The 23,423-nt window shown below is 42.1% G+C and overlaps 1 protein-coding gene across 27 annotated transcripts in view; it reads right to left on the bottom strand.

Moving 5' to 3' along the window:
* Positions 1–23,423, bottom strand: part of MYCBP2 (MYC binding protein 2) — a 384,804-nt gene that overhangs the window by 283,958 nt on the left and 77,423 nt on the right. For all 27 annotated transcript variants that reach the window (XM_008178543.4, XM_008178544.4, XM_008178547.4 and 24 more), the window contains exons 8-14: positions 22,296–22,392; positions 18,487–18,560; positions 15,245–15,383; positions 14,011–14,087; positions 12,324–12,528; positions 3,543–3,707; positions 2,671–2,829 (exon numbers count right to left, since the gene is read on the bottom strand). In XM_008178543.4, the coding sequence (XP_008176765.1) occupies positions 2,671–2,829; positions 3,543–3,707; positions 12,324–12,528; positions 14,011–14,087; positions 15,245–15,383; positions 18,487–18,560; positions 22,296–22,392 (916 nt within the window). The remainder of the gene's footprint in view (positions 1–2,670; positions 2,830–3,542; positions 3,708–12,323; positions 12,529–14,010; positions 14,088–15,244; positions 15,384–18,486; positions 18,561–22,295; positions 22,393–23,423) is intronic.

The following is a 23,423-nucleotide window of genomic DNA, read 5'->3' as shown; positions in this document are numbered from 1 at the left end:
AGTAAATCTCTAGTTGGAAGAGGTCATTGCATGGGTGTTCCATGCACGTGGACCGCAGAGGAGGGTAAGATGAAGGCATCACAGTAAACTCTATGACCTAGTCACCCTGGATAATATCTAGGACCCATTCGTCCATTGCTATTGCTTTCCATGATGCAGAAAGAGTTTGAGATGGACCCTGAAGGTGGTAGACAGGATGGATATTGGTGTATGAAGTGTCTGACGTCTCTCTAAAAACACTCGAATACCGCTTATTTGACGATTGGGTGAATTGAGTAGATGACTGGCAGTCGACATAGGCAGATGTGGTCTGTGAACCTTACAGCACTTTTGAGAAGGCTCATAGGTGTGTTAATGGTATAGTTGTGAGACCCTGTAACGATGTGATTGGGGCAGGAGATAGAATTTCCTCTTGGTGCTGATGTATGAATACCCAGAGATCTTAGAGTGGCTCTACAGTCCTTTAGGGAGTGGAGGAATTCATCCATCTTCTGACTGAAGAGGTGCAATCTGTCAAATGGGAGGGCTATAGTTTTCTGCATCTCCCTGGGGAAGCCAAAGATGCGTAACCAGGATTCCCTCCTCATGTCAATCCCCACTGCCAAGACACAGGAAGTTATGTCTGAGGAGTCCACTGTAGCATGGACCTGGTGAGTAACTTGCCCTCCTGCACAACTGCCTGGAACTATCCAATCTTGCGAAAGTAGATTGTCTGTGAACTCAGCCAATTGCCCATAGTTAATAAAATCATACTTAGCCCTGATGGCAAAGTAATTTGAAATATTAAATTGGAGTCCCACCAAGGAGAAGACCTATCTGCCCATGATATCTAGTCTCTTACCCTCTCTATCGGATGGGGTGAAGCAGGGCTGTTGCTTGGAATGCTCAAAAGCCACCTGGATGACCAATAAGTTCAGGGGAGGATGAGAGAACAGGAACTCTGACCCTTTGGTGGGGATAGAATACCTTTTTTCAACCCCTTTCGGGGAAGGTGCACACGTGGCTGGGGTTGGAGGATGGCCTCACTGATATCAGCAAGGGTGGCCCTACCAAAGTGTGTAAGGTGTCAAGCAGCTGGTGTTGACTGTCTTGTATTTCCTCTAATAGGATCACCAGGGCATTGGCTATTCTCCGCAGCAATTCTTGGAACTTATGACAGTCATCTGGTGGAGAGGAGGGGATTGAAGAGGTGGCTGCATCTGGAGAAGATAAGGGATACCTCTCCAGATCCATTGGTACCATTGGAGTCGGGCTAACTGGTGCATCATCCGGTGCCATGTTGGAACGCCTACCTTATGATGGTTGTGATGACGAAGGGAGGGAGGGAGTCCCGGATACCAATTCTGTGGGTCAGGCAAGGTGGGGAACTGCCACAGCGCTGTCGTAACCTTCCGGTAGTTGTGCTTCCGGAACAGGAGAGGTAGACCGTGTCAGACATCTGTATCGTCCGAATCAGAGGCGTCAGAAATCCTGCCAAATGCTGGTGCCGTAGGAAATGAAGGCGGCAGGAACATATTGGGGGAAGGGTCCCTTCAACTTGGTGATCGGATCTGGGCCAGTGGAGACCATAGTCCTTGCAGCACAAACAACACATGGGGATCTGAAGTGCTTCCATGTCCCCGGGGGGGGGAAGAGGGGAGGGAATCAATGGTACCCGTTCCGCTGAAGAAGCCGGTAACAGGAACTGCATCTGTCTGGAGACCGACTGTTCCCAGGATGCCGGCGGGCCACAAGTGGTGGAGTCACAGGATCTATGATCAGCAAAGGTGGATCCAAAAATTGATGTGGTTGTTACTTGGTCTTGTGAGACTTGGAACACGTGGCTCCTTCGTGGACAGAACCTGTGGACAGTGCCGAAACCTTCTTAGACTTGGAGGAAGACTTACTGTCATGCTTATGCACATGCTTCCTCAGTTCATGGTTAGGCCCAGTGTGGGGTCCTTAGCACTGATACAAGTGGATCCCGATGGCAGGGGAAGCACTCTTCACCTGTTCAGGACAACGTACGGGGCGGTTCCCCAGCCAAAATCCGACGACAGTTCCATGGCAGTCTCCATAAGGTGTTTCCTGAGTTGGAGAGTCCAATTCTCTTGAGAACAGGCAGGAAAGGAGAGGCAGATACTGCACCTTGAGGCGATATGGGTTTCTCCCAAACTGATGGAAAATGAGTGAGAGCAGGAAGCACAGATTTTGAACTCCAGAGGCTTCAGCATAATCCAGTACTTAGGCCCGGGGAGAGGGGAGCATTTGCCGAGAAACACCGCCAAAGTGGTGTCCCAAGTCCTAAATCTGGTACAAAAGGAAAAATTCAAACAAAAACAAAAAAGGGAATACAGAACAAAATAATACATCTAAACTATGAACAGTATTAAGGATATTTAGAAAAGTTTTGGAAAGTGCATCACAAAGACGACAGGAGAGTATAAGCTCCAACTCGAACCATGCGCCCTTTATCCCCTCAGGTGAAACCACAAGGCAGCTCAGGGCGTACGTGCGGACCATCAAACAGTACTACTTTCAAAAGTTCTGGCACCGGGCTCATGCACATAACCCTCAGTAGAATACAATAGGGACCATCACTTGAAGAAGAATATACTGTTTCTATCACAATTTGAAAAAGAAATTTAGCTAAGTTTTTATTCTGTTATTTTCTAAAAACAAGCAGCTCACCTTTTCCTCCCTGGCTCATGGAGCCTGTGTCTCGTCCACACTGTCCTTTATTATTCACACCAAATGTCCAAACCTCTCCATTCTTCATTAACACGCATGTATGAGCTTTGCCCATAGCTACCTGAGTCACAAAATGGCCTTTCAAATCTGTTACTAAACCTGTGAGATATAAAACATTTGGGTGATGAACAGCATTTTCTCTCTCTGGATCAGACATTCACTATATCACAAGTACTGCTGAAAAAACATTTATTTTTTTTTATCGGGAGTAGAGGTAAGGTGAGAATGATGGAATATTGGAGTTAGTAAAACACATGCCTGGTCTACACCTAAAGCTTAGGTTGACCTAGTTATATCAAGCAGTGGTGTGAAAAATTCAGACTCGAGAAATGTCGTTGAATTGACATAAAGCCCCAGTATAGACGCCCATTAGGTCGCTGGAAGAATTCTTCTGTCGATCTAGCTACCACCTCTCAAAGGGATGGTCTAACTACAGCTATGGAAAAAAAACAACCTTCCATCACTGTAACAAGTGTCTATACTACAGCCCTACAGCTGTAGTGCTGTAGCTGTGCTGCTGTAGCGTCTGTAATGTAGACAAGGCAACAGGTAGAGAAGGAAGGAAGGAAGGAAGAACAGTCATAACTAATCTGCCCAGTCAATACAATAAATGTACAAGTTTTTTATAAAGTGATTTAATACAGAATCATAATCCAATTGGAACAAAAATTTCTCTAGTATTTCATTTAAACTGGCATGTTTCAATGCCGAATAAATGCAATCAAACAATATTTTAAAGACATGTCTCTCTTATATCTGTACTTAACTGGCATTATTTGAAGCCAAATAATGTGTCTCAGATATCAACTTACTTGTGCTGTCAGAGTAAATGGCATCTTTTCCAAACATATAGAGTTCTCCATCTTTTGAAATGACAGAACTGCTCCCATTATTGCATGCTGTATATACGACAATCTTTCCTTCCATTTTAATGATCTTTTTAGGCTTATAGGGTTTTGCCTGCCGTCTGCTTTTAGCTTTAAAAGAAAAGGCATTTTACAAATAATATGTTTCACCAAAAAGTGAGGGCAAGAAGAAAATAAGATTTTCACCAGCTAAACTATGAACATTTGTTTCATAATACAATGTTTCCTTAGACTATCCCTACAAAAATCTGCTTGATGATTCTCCCACTGAAAGTAATTTTTTGGTTAGTTTTGTAAAATACCATCAACTTTTTCATCATTAATGGAATGGTAGGCAAGCAAAATTTGTGTCTAGGCTGACATATTTCCATGACGACTCTGCAAGGCTTCTTTAGTTGGTTTGTTTATACTCAATATATATAAACAATAAGTGATCCTAAAAAGCAATACTTGCTCACAAAAGTTTTTTGTCTTAAACCGAAAAGATGCATAAGCAAAATCTGAAGTCATCTGTATCACAGTAAGTCTGCAGACCGAATTTTTATTATTTAAAGATCTTGGTTTAAAAGTTTTTAAATCCTCCATTAATCTATCCAATCAAGACGTGAGCATATTCCCATTTAAGTCTCATTAAGCTTCATTAGAAGCCACAATATTAACTTCCCTAACAGTTGTGCTAATTCTATCAATATTTTAGCTAAAACTGTAACATGATTAAGCCCCAATGAAAACCAACTGACGATATTACTGTTAAGATTTCCTGTAACTGTTCAGAAATCGTAGACATTACAAGTAAATTTTAAACAGTCCGTCCCATTTTATGTCAAATATATATCTACTAATTTTAAAAGCTTCCTCTGGACACATTCAGCAAAATCAAGGTTGCAACTGCAGTTTAATTTTAAACCTCTCAATTGTCTCCTAACTTTGCCACCAGAGTTTTGGGGCCCCTTTTTGTTGCCACCTGAACCACAAGGGAAAACGTTTGGCACTCTTAATCCCATCAAATCCACTGGACCCCCCACTTGGAAACCCTGCCATGGGGGCAGGTCTCAGAGCCTGGCTCCAACCCATGCTCAACATCTACACTACAATTTTTAGCCATGCAGGCTAAGCCCTGAAAGCCTGAATCAACTGACCCGGGCTCTTAGACTCGGTGCCACAGGTTTTTTTCACTGCTGTATAGAGATACCACAAACACACAACCTGACAATGCCATTTTTAGAGAGTCACCACTCAGACTAGAACTAGACTAAGGCCATGTCCATACTGCCCTTCCATGGTTAAAACTTTTGTTGTTCAGGGGTGTGAAAAACCACACCCCTGAACGACAAAAGTTTTAATAATGGAAAGCACCGGTGTGGACAGCGCTTTGTCAATGGGACCTGCTCTCCCGTCAAAGCTACCATCCCTCATTGGGGGTGGTTTTATTTGGTCACCTGGAGACCTCCCTCCCAGCGACAAAGAGCAGCTACTCTGCTTCCCTTACAATGGCGCGGCTGCAGCAGCACAGCTGCAGCGTTGTAAAGTGTGCAGCATAGACAGCCTAAGTTTGCATAGTCAGAACAGATGATCTTAGCAGCTGCTCTTTGAATGGACCTTAGACAGTCAGATGGGTGGCAGAATGCCGAAAGGTATTCTTCTGTACTCAGTTATCTAGCACACTTCTTGGATCTGAAAATTAAAATGGTTTACACGGTTCCTTTATTAATCAATAGCCTAGCAACCTCTGTTTAGAAATGTAATTTCACTATCACTTTATTATGGAAGTGCAGTAGTGACTTCACAGTTAAGATGAGCAAAACTTTGCTTTAAAAGGAATACAGATAGACAGATTTATTTGAAAATAGCTAAGCCACATCAGAGTACGGGTCAGACTTTGTGGTGCAAATTTGAGGTCATAAGGTCACCAAGTTCCTCCTCCAAATTCCTTGGTTTTAAGTTTTCAAGTAATGAGGAATCAGACAAGTACAGAAACTAGGGTGAGTAGTTGAGAGTTGGCATGTTCGGGGCCTGCCACAGGCACTTACCACTGAAAATAGAATGGGGAGCTAAAAACGGACATGCTTAGTACCTATCACACAAAACTGAGACTGGGAAGAAGAGCTGAGAATAAGGAAACTCGGGGGATACCACATGCACATGGGGCAGAGACCAGAAAGAGCTAAGCTTTAGGAAACTGCTCGGGCTCCACTCCAGTCAGATTCAACACCAGCTCCTCAAGGAAAACCTCAGTTACTGAGAGGCTGCGTGAATGACCTGCCCACAGACACAACCTGGTGATTTAAATCCTCTATTTGCTTGACTTCTGTGATGAGTTTTATGTGAATCAGTTCTAGGGACATGAGGGGGAAAGGAGTCCAGGAGAGCTGGCTGTATTTTAAAGAATCCTTATTGAGGTTGCAGGAGCAAACCATCCTGATGTGTAGAAAGAATAGTATATATGGCAGGCGACCAGCTTGGCTTAACAGTGAAATCCCTGCTGATCTTAAACACAAAAAAGAAGCTTACAAGAAGTGGAAGCTTGGACAAACGACCAGGGAGGAGTATAAAAATATTGCTCAGGCACACCGGAGTGAAATCAGGAAGGCCAAATCACAATTGGAGTTTCAGCTAGCCAGGGATGTTAAGAGTAACAAGAAGGGTTTCAACAGGTATGTTAGAAACAAGAAAGTGGTCAGGGAAAGTGTGGACCCCTTACTGAATGGGGGAGGCAACCTAGTGACAGACGATGTGGAAAACGTTAATGTACTCAATGCTTTTTTTGCCTCTGTCTTCACGAACAAGGCCAGCTCCCAGACTACTGCCCTGGGCAGCACAGTATGGGGAGGATATTACCAGCCCTCTGTGGAGAAAGAAGTGGTTCGGGACTATTTAGAAAACCTGGACGAGCACAAGTCTTGGGGCCAGATGCACTGCATCTGAGGGTGCTAAAGGAGTTTGCTGATGTGATTGCAAAGTCATTGACCATTATCTCTGAAAACTCACGGTGATCGGGGAAGGTCCCGGATGACTGGGAAAAGGCTAATGTAATGTCCATCTTTTAAAAAGGGAAGGGAGGAGGATCCAGGGAACTACAGGCCAGTCAGCCTCACTTCAGTCCCTGGAAAAATCATGGAGCAGGTCCTTAAGGAATCAATTTTGAAACACTTAGAGGGGAGGAAAGTGATCAGGAATAGTCAGCATGGATTCACCAAGGGCAAGTCATGCCTGACTAACCTAATTGCCTTCTATTATGAGATAGCCGAGACTGTAGATGAGGGGAAAGCAGCGGACATGTTATTCCTTGACTTTAGCAAAGCTTTTGATATGGTCTCCCATAGTATTCTTGCCAGCAAGTTAAAGAAGCATAGGCTGGATGAATGGACTATAAGGTGGAAAGAAAGCTGGCTAGATCATCGGGCTCAACACGTAGTGATCAATGGCTCCGTGTCTAGTTGGCAGCCGGTATAAAGCGGAGTGCCCCAAGGGTCAGTCCTGGGGCCGGTTTTGTTCAATATCTTCATTTATGATCTGGAGGATGGCATGGATTGCATCCTCACCAAGTTTGCAGATGACACTAAACTGGGGGGAATGGTAAATACTCTGGAGTGTAGGGATAGGATACAGAGGGACGTAGACAAATTAGAGGATTGGGCCAAAAGAAATCTGATGAGGTTCAACAAGGACAAGTGCAGACTCCTGCACTTAGGACGGAAGAATCCCATGCACTGCTACAGACTAGGGACCGAGTGACTAGGTAGTAGTTCTGCAGAAAAGGACCTAGGCGTTACAGTGGACAAGAAGCTGGATAGGAGTCAACAGTGTGCCCTTGTTGCCAAGAAGGCTAACGGCATTTTGGGCTGTATAAGTAGGAGCACTGCGCCAGCAGATCGAGGGACGTGATCATTCCCCTCTATTCGGCATTGGTGAGGCCTCATCTGGAGTACTGTGTCCAGTTTTGGGCCCCACACTACAAGAAGGATGTGGAAAAATTGGAAAGAGTCCATCGGAGAGCAACAAAAATGATTATGGGGCTGGAGCACGACTTATGAGTTGCAGCTGAGGGAACTGGGATTATGTAGTCTGCAGAAGAGAAGAATGAGGGGGGATTTGATAGCTGCTTTCAACTACCTGAAAAGGGGTTCAAAAGAGGATGGATCTAGACTGTTCTCAATGGTAGCAGATGACAGAACAAGGAGTAATGGTCTCAAGTTGCAGTGGGGGAGGTTTAGGTTGGATATTAGGAAAAAGATTTTCACTAGGAGGGTGGTGAAGCACTGGAATGGGTTACCTAGGGAGGCGGTGGAATCTCCTTCCTTAGAGGTTTTTAAGGTCAGGCTTGACAAAACCCTGGGTGGGATGATTTAATTGGGGATTGGTCCTGCTTTGAGCCGGGGGTTGGACTAGATGACCTCCTGAGATCCTTTCCAACCCTGATATTCTATGATTATTAGATCTCAAAGAATTTTACAACATTATCCCCATTTTACATATTGGAAACTAAGGGACAGAGAGGTGAAGTGACTTGCCCAAAGTCATGAAGCAGACCAGTGGCAGAGGTGGGAATAGTCTCCGTTCAACTGTCTTCCACTAGAACAACAAGGAGTCTGGTGGCACCTTAAAGACTAACAGATTTATTTGGGCATAAGCTTTCGTGAGTAAAAACCTCACTTCTTCGGATGCATAGAGTGAAAGTTACAGATGCAGGCATTATATACTGACACATGGAGAGCAGGGAGTTACTTCGCAAGTGGAGAACCAGTGTTGACAGGGCCAATTCAATCAGGGTGGATGTAGTCCACTCCCAATAATAGATGAGGAGGTGTCAATTCCAGGAGAGGAAAAGCTGCTTCTGTAATGAGCCAGCCACTCCCAGTCCCTATTCAAGCCCAGATTAATGGTGTTGAATTTGCAAATGAATTTTAGTTCTGCTGTTTCTCTTTGAAGTCTGTTTCTGAAGTTTTTTTGTTCAATGATAGTGGCTTTTAAATCTGTAACAGAATGACCAGGGAGATTGAAGTGTTCACTTACTGGCTTATGTATGTTACCATTCCTGATGTCCGATTTGTGTCCATTTATTCTTTTGCGGAGGGACTGTCCGGTTTGGCCAATGTACATGGCAGAGGGGCATTGCTGGCACATGATGGCATATATGACATTAGTGGATGTGCAGGTGAATGAGCCCTTGATGGTGTGGCTGATGTGGTTGGGTCCTCTGATGCTGTTGCCAGAGTAGATATGGGGACAGAGTAGGCAACGAGGTTTGCTACAGGGATAGGTTCCTGGGTTGGTGTTTCTGTGGTGTGGTGTGTAGTTGCTGGTGAGTATTTGCTTCAGGTTGGGGGGTTGTCTGTAAGCGAGGACTGGCCTGCCTCCCAAGGTCTGTGAGAGTGAGGGATCATTTTCCAGGATAGGTTGTAGATCGTGGATAATGCGCTGGAGAGGTTTTAGCTGGGGGCTGTATGTGATGGCCAGTGGTGTTCTGTTATTGTCCTTGTTGGGCCTGTCCTGTAGTAGGTGATTTCTGGGTACCCGTCTTGCTCTGTCAATCTGTTTCCTCACTTCCCCAGGTGGGTATTGTAGTTTTACGAATGCTTGATAAAGATCTTGTAGGTGTTTGTCTCCGTCTGAGGGGTTGGAGCAAATTCGGTTGTATCTTAGGGCTTGGCTGTAGACAATGGATCGTGTGATGTGTCTAGGATGGAAGCTGGAGGCATGTAGGTACGTATAGCGGGGGCTCATTCACCTGCACATCCACTAATGTTATATATGCCATCATGTGCCAGCAATGCCCCTCTGCCATGTACATTGGCCAAACCGGACAGTCCCTCCGCAAAAGAATAAATGGACACAAATCGGACATCAGGAATGGTAACATACATAAGCCAGTAAGTGAACACTTCAATCTCCCTGGTCATTCTATTACAGATTTAAAAGCCACTATCATTGAACAAAAAAACTTCAGAAACAGACTTCAAAGAGAAACAGCAGAACTAAAATTCATTTGCAAATTCAACACCATTAATCTGGGCTTGAATAGGGACTGGGAGTGGCCGGCTCATTACAGAAGCAGCTTTTCCTCTCCTGGAATTGACACCTCCTCATCTATTATTGGGAGTGGACTACATCCACCCTGATTGAATTGGCCCTGTCAACACTGGTTCTCCACTTGCGAAGTAACTCCCTGCTCTCCATGTGTCAGTATATAATGCCTGCATCTGTAACTTTCACTCTATGCATCCGAAGAAGTGAGGTTGTTACTCACGAAAGCTTATGCCCAAATAAATCTGTTAGTCTTTAAGGTGCCACCAGACTCCTTGTTGTTTTTGTAGATACAGACTAACACGGCTACCCCCTGATACTTGTCTTCCACTAGGCCACACGATTACTGTGTGATTCCTCTATGCTCCTCCCTACTCCTGTACATTCTGTTATAGCGGAATGGTGAAAATGGTTGTGTTTTTGAAACATTTGCAATATATAATTGCTAAGAAGGATGAGGAGAGAAATCTTATCCATTGTCTATGACCCAAAACTTGACAATTTTAATACGATAGTTTCCCTCCCACTGAGCATTTGAATGTGTAATTTATCTTTTCAAAAATATTTTCAGTACCTTCTGAATATTCTGCTGTACTCATATTACATTTCTTAAAACATACACACACACACCCTGTGACAGAGGTAAATTTTTCCCAAGTGTTTACAGTTTATTCTCAGATTTCTGCACAAGATGCGTTTCAAAACTTCAAAGTTGCTAGGATTGGAACTTAAATGATTTTTTTCTAGGAGCTGTATCAAATGACCCCAAATTTAAATCACTAACCCTAGCTTGTCAAGTATCAGGGGGTAGCCGTGTTAGTCTGTATCTACAAAAACAACAAGGAGTCTGGTGGCACCTTAAAGACTAACAGATTTATTTGGGCATAAGCTTTCGTGAGTTAAAACCTCACTTCTTCGGATGCATAGAGTGAAAGTTACAGCTTGAACTCCCATGAGGCATAGGAAATGTGAAGACAATTTGTACGCATGCAAATTTTAGATTTTGAAGATTTATTGTTTAAACAGGAAGGGCTTCCCAATGTTACCTAGAACAGAGCTGGTACTCCATTATATTACTATATGATTCCTGGAGCGCTACACATGGATCAGCGGCATAAAAGGCTCAGGGAGGTGTTAAGTGACCCATTCATGTCAATGAGAAGTTCTCTGCTGAAAGAATATCCCATGGAGAGGAGTACAGCCTGAAACCATAGTTCTGAGACATGTGAACTATTCCAGTCACATCAGTGAGTATTCCCTTCCCCCCTCACAAGTGCTGAAGAGTTTTGATAAGATATCAAGCTTACCTGTTTTTTCAGCTCCTCATCTCAGTCTCAGTGTAGTCTTGGTGCATGTTCCAAGCATGTCTGTTTAAACTCCTCACCCAGAGGGACAGGGCTTCTGCCCTTCACAATGCATTAACTTTAAGAAAGCCTGTTTTTCCCCAGGGGCTGTATCTTGTGAATCACTTAGTCAAATGGCCCCAACTTTGGACCACTGACTGTACCCCAAAGCCCCATGAGGCACAGCAAATTTCAAGACAACATGATTAATTATGCAAATTCTAGAGCACTTAGAACAGCCAATCTTTAAAACAGAAAAGCAGGTTTTAAGGTTAAATATAGCAGCACTGTTACTCTGCTGTAACATAGAGGTAAGGTATCCTACTACATCCCTTACAACAATAGCATAATAAGAAAATGTAAATGTTGTAAAACCAAGAAATGCAGAGTTAAGATAATTCTTCCCACCCAAAATGGTCAAACAACCTTAACTACTCAAGTGGGAATATCAATCAAAAGCAATAATCTAACAGCATCCGAATCCCTCCCCTAATCAAACCTGCCATCTTTTCTGTTTCAATACAATTCCAAATCAACATTCCAACTCCTAGTCCAGAGGACCTTCACTGCACTTTGTCCAGCACCAATGATCCCAGGATGACTTGCTGATGGTTTGCAGAAGTTAATGGAGGGTTAAGCTTCTGGGATCTCTCGGAAAGTGTATCTACACTTGGAGCTGCAGGTGTGATTCTCAGTTCAAGTAGACATATTCACACTAGCCCTCACTGAGACAGCACGCAAAAAGTAGTGTAGCCTGGGTAGCACAGGAAGTGTTAAGAGGCAGCGCAGCCACAAACCCAAATGAGCACAGTGGGTATGCATTCAGCACAGCAAGCCCATGCCACCACTCACTGTTGCCCATGCTACTCTAGCTACACTACTGTTTTTAGTGTGCTAGCTCAATGAGAACTAGCACAAGCATGTCTACGTGAGCTGTGAATCACACCCAAAGCTCCAAGTATAGAAATACCCTGAGGGTCTCTTAAGGGCTGGGATCAAAGAGGCCAGTGTTAAGGTTGTGTAGGAAGTGTCTCTTAATTCTGCATTTCCTTGTTTTCCAACATTTGTGCATGAGGTAACAATATTCTTGCTTGTTAACAATAAGGAGTCCGGTGGCACCTTAATGACTAACATGCTTGTGAACATCATTTTTTATGTTCACTGCTGGGTTCAAACACAAACTTGTGTTTACTTGCAGATAATGTGCACAAGCATGTTGATGATATGCTCATGCATTGCTCTAGTAAACTACCCATTTTTCCTTTCACACCTTAAGGACTGGTTAATATTGATTTTACTGGTATAATTTACAAGTACCAATTCTATATTAAGCCATTGATAATACAATAGTAAAACCTACTTGATTCACCATCTTCTCCTTTACTAGCAGAGCCTGTAAAGAATATACTTCCATCCTCTGCAACAAGTAACGCATGCGAACCATCATGTCCGACTGAGAACTGGATAATCTTTGGAGATTTTGTGATTGGCAGCTCAACCCATTTTCCTGCTGAAGGACCACCTTGTTTGATTCCCAGGCTCTGATATTTGCCAGTGTAATAAATCTGAAAGAAAAAAAGTTATATTGTTCTCCTATCATGTCATAATACTTAAAATGAAACAATAAGCATTTGGACAAAGCTCTGCTAACCAATTTAGTGGTGAAAAGGACGTTGCACAGACCTTCCGCACTGGGAAGCATTTGATCCACTGTATGCTTTGTAATCTCTCCTCCACCCCTACCCAACCCTTTTTTTGTAAACACAAAACCTAAATTATGACATAAAAATAAAATTATTTGATAGTACGGCTAAGAAAGTACATTTAGGGTCTAAAGACTGTTTCTTAGCTACTCATTAGGAAAAATATCTCAAACATATGCAAGAATTTTTAAAAATCCGTTTACAATTACTATGCAACATTATAACTCAGTGGTTCTCAAACCGCGGCCCAATTAGCAGACAGCTGTGGCTCAGTTGTGTGCTAAAAAAAAATCTCAAAATTTGCGGCTCTGATCTGAAAGTGGGTGGGGTTGGCTAAGGGAGGGAACAGCATCAGGCAGCCTGCTGGAGCGCTCCTGCCAGCAGGGGGCTAGTGAGTGCCAAGGGGGGCACAGTGTGGGATAGTCGGTCTCTGGGCAGGTTGCCGGGGGTGGGGGGGGGGGGGGGACACGACATTCTGGGCAGTGAGGCAGTGGAGGGCACTGGGAACTAGGGTTTTGTGGGAGTGCTACAGCAGCCCCAGGTTTTAGGGGCAGAGTCCAGCTGCCTGGCCCCACACCCAGGGCTCCGCTCCTGGGCCCACTCTGTGGAGGAGTCTCTGGGCAGGGGGCTCTGGGCATAGGGGACTGTGGGGAGGGATGATGTGGTTCTCAACCTGCGGCCCATGTAACACACTGTGGGCCGCATATGCAACTCACAATGATAAATACGTTGAGAACCACTGCTGTAACCAATAGTGCTACCGCCGTTAAAGCAACTACATCATTTTATGGCCCTTCCCTCTGTCCCAGCAATAACTCTAGACATTCCTTTGGATTCCAGCTGAGGAGCACTTTTCATTTAGAAAAGCCAGAAGCTGCTTTAACAACACTGAGATTAAGTAGATGACAAAGTTAGAGTAAATTTTAAGGCAAGTTTTGTATACATTCAACTACACAGACATACTGAGTAAGAACATATAGGCTTTACTTATAATTTAGTACTAATTTTGATAGGACTGAAAAAATGTGGACATATGACATTTGGTTAATAAAAGAATAATCCAGTAATTATTGTTGCTATAATTTTGTTTAGGAGAACATCAAAAAATTAAATTGCTATATGAACACTATTTAATCTTATTGGTTTGTCTTGTCTACATCACAGTGAAAGTAAATATATAAAAACTATAGCCAACTGCCAATGTACAATAGCATAATATATTTTTAGAAGCAGAAATGAATCTTTTTTTCCAAAACCAATATATTAAATCTAATTTCCATAACAAGATCTGGTAGCATATTATTTATGCAATTTAATATATCAATAATGAAATATTTCTAATACCTTTCCACTAGCAGTTTTCATTAGTGCAAATTCTCTTCCTGCACCAAGAACAGCTGACTCCTCATCGAACCCTGTACCTGAGAGTACAACAAGATGTAAATTAGGTATGCAATTTATATGTAGTTGGTTTTAAAGATAAATTTTTCCTTATGTACCTCATCCTGCATGGTTGAAGTAGAAGCAGATTTTGTCATTGACGTCAATTGACAATATGATGAGAACCTCACCAAAAAATTAGTTCACGAAAGCTTTCTTTCAACGTGAACTAATCCAAGTGAAATGAAATTTCAAGTTTACAATTATACTTCTAATTATAGGGAAAAAAATCAGAGCTAAAATGGAAATTATATTTTCCATGAACATTTTCACAAAGTATACCTTTAATTACTTTCACTACAATGGGAAAGTTCTAAACCAATTCCAAGAGGACAGCTATGTTTCACTTAAAATCCAAATGGATTCCAAGTGTAGAGGCATGGATAGTGTTATTTTAAACAACAATCCTTTTTTACATAGGATAAAGTTGATTGCTACAAACCAAGATGCGTATGGGTTTAAGAACTATGAAGGTCCATGTTAGTAGTCATCAGTATACTTGTAATGGAGCCAGGGACACTGGAACGAGGTGGGAGAATGGGGGAGAGGGAGCATGGCACCAGGGTGGGATTGGAGAGGAGCAAGTTGGGGGTGGGGTCTTGGAGCAAAGAGGCAGCGCAGGAGCACGGCCTCAGGGAGAAGAAACGGGGCAGGATCTTGGAGAAGGGGCAGCACGAGGGGCGGTTCAGGTGCTGGTGGTCCCCCCACTTTTAGGGAGCTTCCACCACTCTTGAATGGAGCTGTCAGTCTGAAAAGACCACTGCTGCTCCCCTTACTTGTTCTCATTCACTTTTAAATTAAAATAAATTAATTAATTAATGGAGATATCCTATCTCCTAGAACTGGAAGGGACCTTGAAAGGTCATCGAGTCCAGTCCCCTGCCTTCACTAGCAGGACCAAGTACTGTCCCTGACAGTTTCTTTTTTGTTTTGTTTTTCCCCCCAGATCCCTAAATGGCCCCTCAAGGATTGAACTCACAACCCTGGGTTTAGCAGGCCAATGCTCAAACCACTGACCTATCCCTCCTCTCCTCTCCTCTCCCCTCCCCTTTTATTTCTTTGTTTGAATTATAGTACCAAGTTTGTACTATAAACCACTAATAATGTTGAAAGAAGACATAACAAAATGAAGCCTTACTGATAATGTGCAAGTCTTTCTCCAGATCAAATAATGAGATACCACAGGCATGTAAGCACTTTCTAGCAAGTTTAAGCTGCAGTTCTTGTTGCAATACTGGTTCCGTACTTGTTGCAAATATTCGAACTACAAAGCCATCCTGTAACAAATAAAATACCAATTTAAACCATTAAACAATTATTTTAGTTAGTTTCTGTGGCACAAGTCTGGTTTAATCTTACCCTGCAAAGAGTATACTGTGCATCTCCAGTCATCCTTCAAAACAAATCAGTAGGTAACACACTGACAAAATTACGGGGTTTTTTTAGGGTAGAAAAATGACTAATAATTGGTGAAAGAGTGTAAAAAGAATAAAAGACAAGTAAAATGTTTTGGAGACAGACAGACCTGAAGAGATAGACTTAAAAAGCATACTTTTTCACACGATAGCTTCTGCTTCAAATGTATTAAAAACCAAATCAAGAGAAACAAATTATTGAAACTCATAAAACCGTGGCACACGTTGTCTTTTAATGTTTATTCATTCAGTGGTATGTTTATTGATTATCTTAGAATAGGGTATGGATGTTTTGTTTCTTCCATGGGGCAAAAGTCATGCTGACCAATTTTTAGTCTTGGCAACTTCACAGTGTATGTTTACTAAAAGGCTTTAAGTAAACATTTTCTGGTTCATTTCATAACAGCTAAGTAGTAAGTGTGCTTAAGAAAAGCAACAAAAATGGTCAGAGTCTGATACTTCTCTTGCTACAAATACCTTAACACTGTCAGATAACACAAAATGCATACTTTTATGCTAACATAAAAACTGTAACATGACTTTTTGGGGTACTTTTGTCACTGTTGTCCATAGGCATTTCAGGATAGATATTACAGATCTGTTTGCGCCCCTCAAATAGAAATGAATCAAGGTTAGAATCAAAACTGATCTATTTGTGTCACAACCTATACAATTGGGTTTTTCCCCTCATACCAACTTAATTTTTCTTTTTAACAGCAAAATAGCATACAAGGAAAGAGAAATGTTAGATAAGAATCAGAGGACTGACTACACTGACATCGGCAATTAAAGGAATGTAGGTGTTAAAGACGACAAGTATTCAACAAGCTATCCTACTCCAATTTTCAGCTGCTAAAAAAATTCAGTGGTATATTCAAATAAGTCAAATCAATCTGTGCAATGTGAAGTTGAATCCATTCTTCCATTTTTACTGCTGAAAATGGGGGGGGGGGAAATTAAAAGCATTACTTTTTAAAAAAACTTGAAAATTAGAAGGTGTTTTAAAATATGATAAAGTAGAATATTAGGGATAGCTCAGTGGTTTGAGCATTGGCCTGCTAAACCCAGGGTTGTGAGTTCTATCCTTGAGAAGGCCATTTAGGGATCTGGGGCAAAAATCTGTCTGGGGATGGGTCCTGCTTTGAGCAGGGGGTTGGACTAGATGACCTCCTGAGGTCCCTTCCAACCCTGATATTCAATGATTCTAGATGAGTTTCCTCAGTTGCCATTTGGAAAAGATCACACACAAAATTTAAATATGGTACAAACTATTCCACATGAACACTACCATCAAGAACTTGGCATAGCAAAAAACAAATAGATGTGCTATCACGTAAATACACAAAACAGATCTGAAATAGAAGCCCATAGACAAACCTCCCCAAACTTTGAGGAAGTTCAGCTTTGTATCTAGGTCCAGACTTTACATCTCCAGATTCTTTATAATGGACAAGGCCACCTAATCACATACAAACAGCTTTTCACTTTAGGGAAGTTTGGATTGAATGTTAATTACAGATTAGAGTTTTACACCTACAAAATGTGTTTCTATTTCATGCATATTTCATAAAGGAAGTTTGATACTTGTGTACTGAAGTCAATTTTCAGTTACATGAATGAAAGGAGGATCTGGAACCAACACCTTTCCCCACATTCTGTTCCTACAGTATAAAAAACCACCAAAAATGAAATTCACATTTGAGGATGAAGTATCTGTAGATATGCCCAACTCAAATGTAGTATGCCAAGTGTGTGGAAAAGAATGGTTTTAATAATAGTTTTACGAAGTATAGCAATGCAAAAGGCCTTTTTTTTTTTAATGAATAAACTGTATAGAAAATCCATAAGGGTAGGTAACTATTTTTAAAGGATTATCCATGAAGGTAGATATTCCTAATAGTAATATAATACTTTGTACTTAATGCCTTGCAGTCAACCACTTTACAAACAAACATCAGTAGGTTATACCTTAAGATCTCTTCAAAGAAAAGAAGTATAAGGACCACTTTTTACAGATGGGAACCTGAAGTAAAGGTTAAATGAACTGCAACAGTTACACAGGAAATCTATGGCAGAGTCAGGAAGAGAACACCTAGATCACTTAACTCATTGCTTAACTCATTTTTCACAAGATAAACCCTTTCCATATTAATAGCAGTCCCTGCTGAAAGGTCTCACCCAGAGGACTGAATCAATGAATTTGTGTAGGGGGCTTTAAAAACCAAATGTTTGTTTACAGTGTTTAATTTTACTATAGGATGAGCAGCCCATCACGGTTTTGCTATTAGATTGTTTCCCCTTCTCCTGCCAAGCAAGACAATGCTGCCTCTAATGAAATTAACAATTATCCATCATTTCTTCAACAACAGAACATGAAACCTGATACCATTCCCAAATGTCACACTGGAATTCAATTCATCACATTAAGTGTACCATTTTTTACTACCTTATCTGAAGGAAACCTGTTTTTGAAAGAAATATGCGGAAATCATCATAAAGTGAAGAAACTCCAAAAGGGACAATAGTTAAGGTATGCCCCTTTTAGTCTCAGTGTTCTTTTGAAACAGAACATGCTTTACTGAAAAGCATCACTCAAATTACTTGAAAATATACTCATATACAGCATGACCTAATGGCAAGCAAGTCCAGCCAGCCACATTAAAATAAACAAAACCAAAACTACTCAGCACACAGAATCTCACGTACAGAAGCAGAGCTACCAAACCGATTGTCAAATATACATCTGAAAAGGATGTTTTGCCACTATTGAAGATGAAGTAGTATGAAAGCTAAGCCCTTGACAGATGCCTGGCAATTTTTCATTTTCTCTAGCTATGTGTTTTTGCCTTTATCTACGCTAGCCAAAAGGAGTCCCTCTTTTTATCTGGAAGACAACCACTTAGTTCAGTGACATTTTTGTTGGCTTAAAAAAAAAAAAAGTCTACTCTATACATTGAATACTTACATCTCTAGAAGCTGCTATCTGATTAATGTACTCTCCATCGGTGAAAAGGATGTTCTGCCCTTCAGTGTGGCAATCTGTGTAGGAAGGAAAAAATTAAGTATTGTGCATTAATTCACCTCAATTAAAGACATTCTATTCTGTACCTTTGCCAAAGCACTATCATTGGTGTTAAAGGAGATTGCCCAAAAAGCAATCATATTTAAGAGCCCATTTTTGCAGAATACAAACTAGAGTTTTCACAGGTTGTTCTTTACTAGGATTTTTCTTTCCAACATTTTCTCTTTTCATGTTTTAATAATGAACGTGCACAAAAACTTACCAAAAAATGCAATGTTTACTACTATCTTCTTCTATAATTATTAAACCATACAGTATCTGGAGCAAAGGGGGTTTCCACAATACTAAATGCTTAGCACAAGAGCAGTCTACATGTGATGGGTAACCCAGACTACTATGAATAAATTTATATCCTTAATAGACAACATGTTCGATTTTAATCTTGCAATTTTAAGTAAAAACATTTTATTGGAGCCAGTAGCTTTAAGGAGAAGGCCACTCAACTAGATTTTTTTTTTTTTTTTTAAATCAGTATTGGTAGCACAATTATTATTAAGGTTGCCTGACATTTCCCATTGTAATAGCCTGTTTTTAGTTGTTTATATCTTGGTCAATCTTTACCCATTTGAGCTAAAAAAATTTATGCTAAGTGTTTGCCTCAGGCTGTGGTCATAAAGGCACCTTGTCCTTTGAGAACTCTGTGTAAGGAGACTCTGCCATCAGAGCCTGCAACTCACACATACTCCTTGTGGATGTTAACACAATCAAGTATGCAGTTTTCTGACACAAAACCAGAAAGGGACAAGATTCCAGGGGATCGAACGAAGGTCCCATTAAAGCTCCTAGGACCATGGTAATGTCCCACAAAGGAACTGGCTCTCAGACCGGAAGATGGAGATGAAGAAGCCCTTTTAAGAAACTTGTTGCTATGGTATTGGAGAAGACTGATCTTCCCTGAATGGGAGCTGAAACACGCATATTACTGTGAGATGCACTGTCAGTGAGCCAAATGCAAGTCCCAATGACTAACTGCAGCAAGTACTCCAAGATGTTCTGGATAGAAGCCAGCGTAAGTTGAACTCCAAAGGCTAATGACCACACTGAAAATCGCTTCCATTTCGCTGAATAGGCCGTTCTGGTAGAGAGTTTTCTATTGTTGGGTAGGACCTGCTGAACAGCCACCAAACACCGCTCTTCCTCCTCATTTAGCCATGAAGCAGCCACACCATTAGTTGCTGGGAGCTGAGGATGGGATCCAAGGTATGGCCATAATACTTAGTAATTAGGTCAGAATGGAGGAGAAGCAGGATGGGAGGCTGAACTGATAGTGCAAGAAGGTCGGAGAACCAGCACTCCTCAGCCACACCAATGAGAACTTGGCTCGACCCACCTTCAGCTTGAGGATGACCTGTGGGATGATCAGGATCGGGTCAAAAGCTTAGAGGAGAGCTGACTGCCAGCTGAGATGGGAAGCATGGGACAGGGAGCCTGGACAGAGGACCCTTCAAGAGCAGAACAGATGACACTTCCTGTTATCCCTCATAGCAAACAGATCAATTATTGGGATGCCCAAAGCTGCAAAGATGAGCCAGAAAACACTAGTCTTCAGAGACCACTTGTGACTCAGGGAAAAATTCCTGCTGAGGTGGTCAGAGATGATTCTGGACCCTGGGGAAATGATTGGCTAATGGAGTAATGCTCTCCTCAATGTAGAACTGCCACAACATGACTGCCTCTTGGCAGAGCATCCAGGAGTATGCGCCCCGTTCCTTGTTCACATAATACACTGTGGTGAAATTGTTGGTAAGTATGTGAACCACTGAGACCCTGATACAGTCCAATAAAGTGTGACATGCATTGTAGATGGCCTGAATGTTGATATACAGAGAGGAGTCTTGCTCCAACCAGAAGCTTTGAACTTTCAGTGACCCCAGGGGGACCCCAATCCCTCAGGGGGGCGTCAGTGACAACAGACCTGGTTGATAAGAGCCAGTCAAAGGGAACACCCTGGCAAATGTTCTCTGGAAGCGTCCACCACTGCAAGGAGTCCAGGACCAGTTGAGGAAGGCAGGCCAACCTGTCCAGGGGGTGAAGAGTCAGATGGTAAACCGTCCTGAGCCACATTTGGATGGGATGAAGACAATCTTGCAAAACAGACCACCAGCATGCAAGCAGATATGTGGCCCAGGAGCACAGCTGAACTGTATGGGAAGGCTGAGACTGCAGACTGATTCAAAGGTGGTGAATCACCAGAAACTGACTGTTGGCAGAAATGCTCTCGAACTCAGAGCCTATTCCAGCCCCAATGAACTTGATTATCTGAGTGGGAACCAAAGTTGATTTCTTAATGTTTAGGATGAGACCCAGACGATCGAGCAAGCACAGTGAGTGGCGACATGAGAAAATTTCCTCTCTCGACCTGCCCCACAGTAACCAATCATACAGATATGGAAAGATATGGAGTCCTTTCTTCCTAAGATATGCTGTCATGACAACCATGCCTTTGGTAGAAACCCAAGGGGCAGAAGATAGGCCAAATGGAAGCACCATATACTGAAAATGGAGCTCTGCTACAATAAAATGGAAGGAATTTTCTATGGCCTGAAAAAATAGCCACATGAAAATAGGTATTCTGAAGTTCCTGGGCAGTCAACCAGACGTTCGGAGACAACGTGGGGAGGACAGTCAATAAAATGAGCATTCAGAATCTCATAGATGTATTTGTTGAGGCGGCAAAGATCAAGAATGGATCCTCCCTTGCATTGGGAACCACAAAGTACTGGGAATAGAAGCCATGACTCCGGTGTCCCAACAGAACCGCCTCCACCGCTCCCAAAGCCAACAGAGAGCAAACCTGCTTGACAAGCAGTATCTTGTGAGAGGGTCCATGAAAGATGGATGGAGACAGATGGACAGGAACTAGATGGCATAGCAGTCTGCTGGTGCTTCGGATACTGCTGTCAGTGGTGACAGAGCCCCAAGCATTGTGAAAGCACAACAGCCGACTGGAACACTTCTCTGAACCAAGCAGTCAATATGGGCACTTGGGACATGCATGGGGCGGGCGTGTAGACTGAATGAACACCAGACCAGACTGCCTTCTCCTATGGGATCTATACCATTATCTGGGGTAGTCCCACTGTCTCTGGGGCAGGAAAGGCTGCCCAAATATGTCCTGTGGACAATACTGCTGCTGATCACTGTAGTAGCACCATTACACCGCCAACTTACACACACCCAAGGAATGTAGGGTAGCCATAGAATCCTTGAAGGAGTGCAGAGTGTCGTCTACCTTGTCTGAAAGCATCGCTTGGCCATTGAAGGGCAAATCCTCTATGGCCTGCTGCACATCATGAGCAATACCCAAATTCTGCAGCCAGGAAGCCCTTCCCACTGACATTGCACTGTCCACATTGGCAGTCAGGTCAGTGTAACTTACATCACTCAGGGGGGTGGCTTATTCACACCTCTGAGCAACAATACTTATACCAAAGTAAGCTGTAGTGTGTACACAGCCTTAGAGTTATGCTCTAGTTTCACCAAGCTGGTGGAATAGACGTAGGAATGTCTGGGTGAAATAATATGGCCAAAATTATTTAGAGGTCAGACTTGGTGACAACTATCCTTTCTGACCTTAAAATCCATGAATTACTTCTCTGTCAGAGCCTTTTTCTGTTGATCTTCAGGGTATTGTGTGAAAGCTCTCTTAAAAAGTATTCCCACCTCTCTTGGTAATGTCTAGAATTTCGTACCTGGCAAAGTGACTGTACCATCTTGTTCCAAGGTTTCAGGGTTTATTCTTATGGCTGTCATAGTGTGATTGTTCACATCTCTATACAACAAATAACTCTGGTAAATTAAAAAAAAACATATTAGAATGAAAGTATAACCTTCTTAAACACTTTTAAAGGAATATTATCAAACTGAAAATCATTTACTTTTTTTCTCTTTAGCTATTTGTTTTCAAAATCAAGTTTTTCTCATCTTCAGGTTCACACCTTATTCTCTATGCTAATGCTAATACAAACGGAGTTGAATACACTCTGGAATTCCTACTTCCTTGTGCACCAGCACGGTGACATTGTGCTCTGGAAGCCATGTGCTCCCTCTCCAGTATTCTCTTCATAGAAATAAGATGCAATTACAATAGCAATTACAATATCAACTCTTCAAATCTGTGCATTAGAGACGTGAATGTAGATGTATTAAAAGGTTAATGGAATTTTTAAGTGTTGTTTACGGTTATGTATTCCTATTTATACCACAGTGTCACCTACTAGGTAAAAATCACTTTTACAGACAAAAAAAATAGATTCAATGTATTTCTTTTCTCCCCAAGCACTACAGTAAAAATATCTCCACAAGACAGTAATTCTGATGACAGCAACCCTAACACACATGGTTACAGCCAATAATTTGTGTTGTGGTAACGTTCCTCCTCTCAACCTTTGCAGGCTGTGTGAGGGAGATACTTCACAACTATAGATTTCATCCTCCATGGTTTTCCTAAGAACAGCATCTCTTCACCTCCTGGAGAAGCCCCGTACATAGCAGTAGCCCAAGTATAGAGTACTTCTGCGGAGTGCCCATGGACCATCCTGTACACATATGTACTCTCCCAGGCTGGATCACAAGTTTCTTCAGATGCCAACCTGGGAGGTTTGAGTAGTACAAATATGAAATATAGACAATGCTGTCTATGGAAAAGAAATTTAGAAATAGTGAAGATTGTGCTGACCACATTCCTCTGCAATAGACAGAAAAATCCTACAGACAGAAAACATCTTCCTGCGTTGATATTTTGTGTTAATACATATTTTGATAATATATTTGTTAAAATGTTAAACAAAAGACGATGTACTGTACAAATGGAATAAATT

This window comes from Chrysemys picta, chromosome 1 (assembly GCF_011386835.1).
Source record: "Chrysemys picta bellii isolate R12L10 chromosome 1, ASM1138683v2, whole genome shotgun sequence".
NCBI classification, from domain to species: domain Eukaryota; kingdom Metazoa; phylum Chordata; order Testudines; family Emydidae; genus Chrysemys; species Chrysemys picta.
Note: the sequence above shows the minus strand (reverse complement) of the source record. Positions and strands in the feature narration are given on the sequence as shown.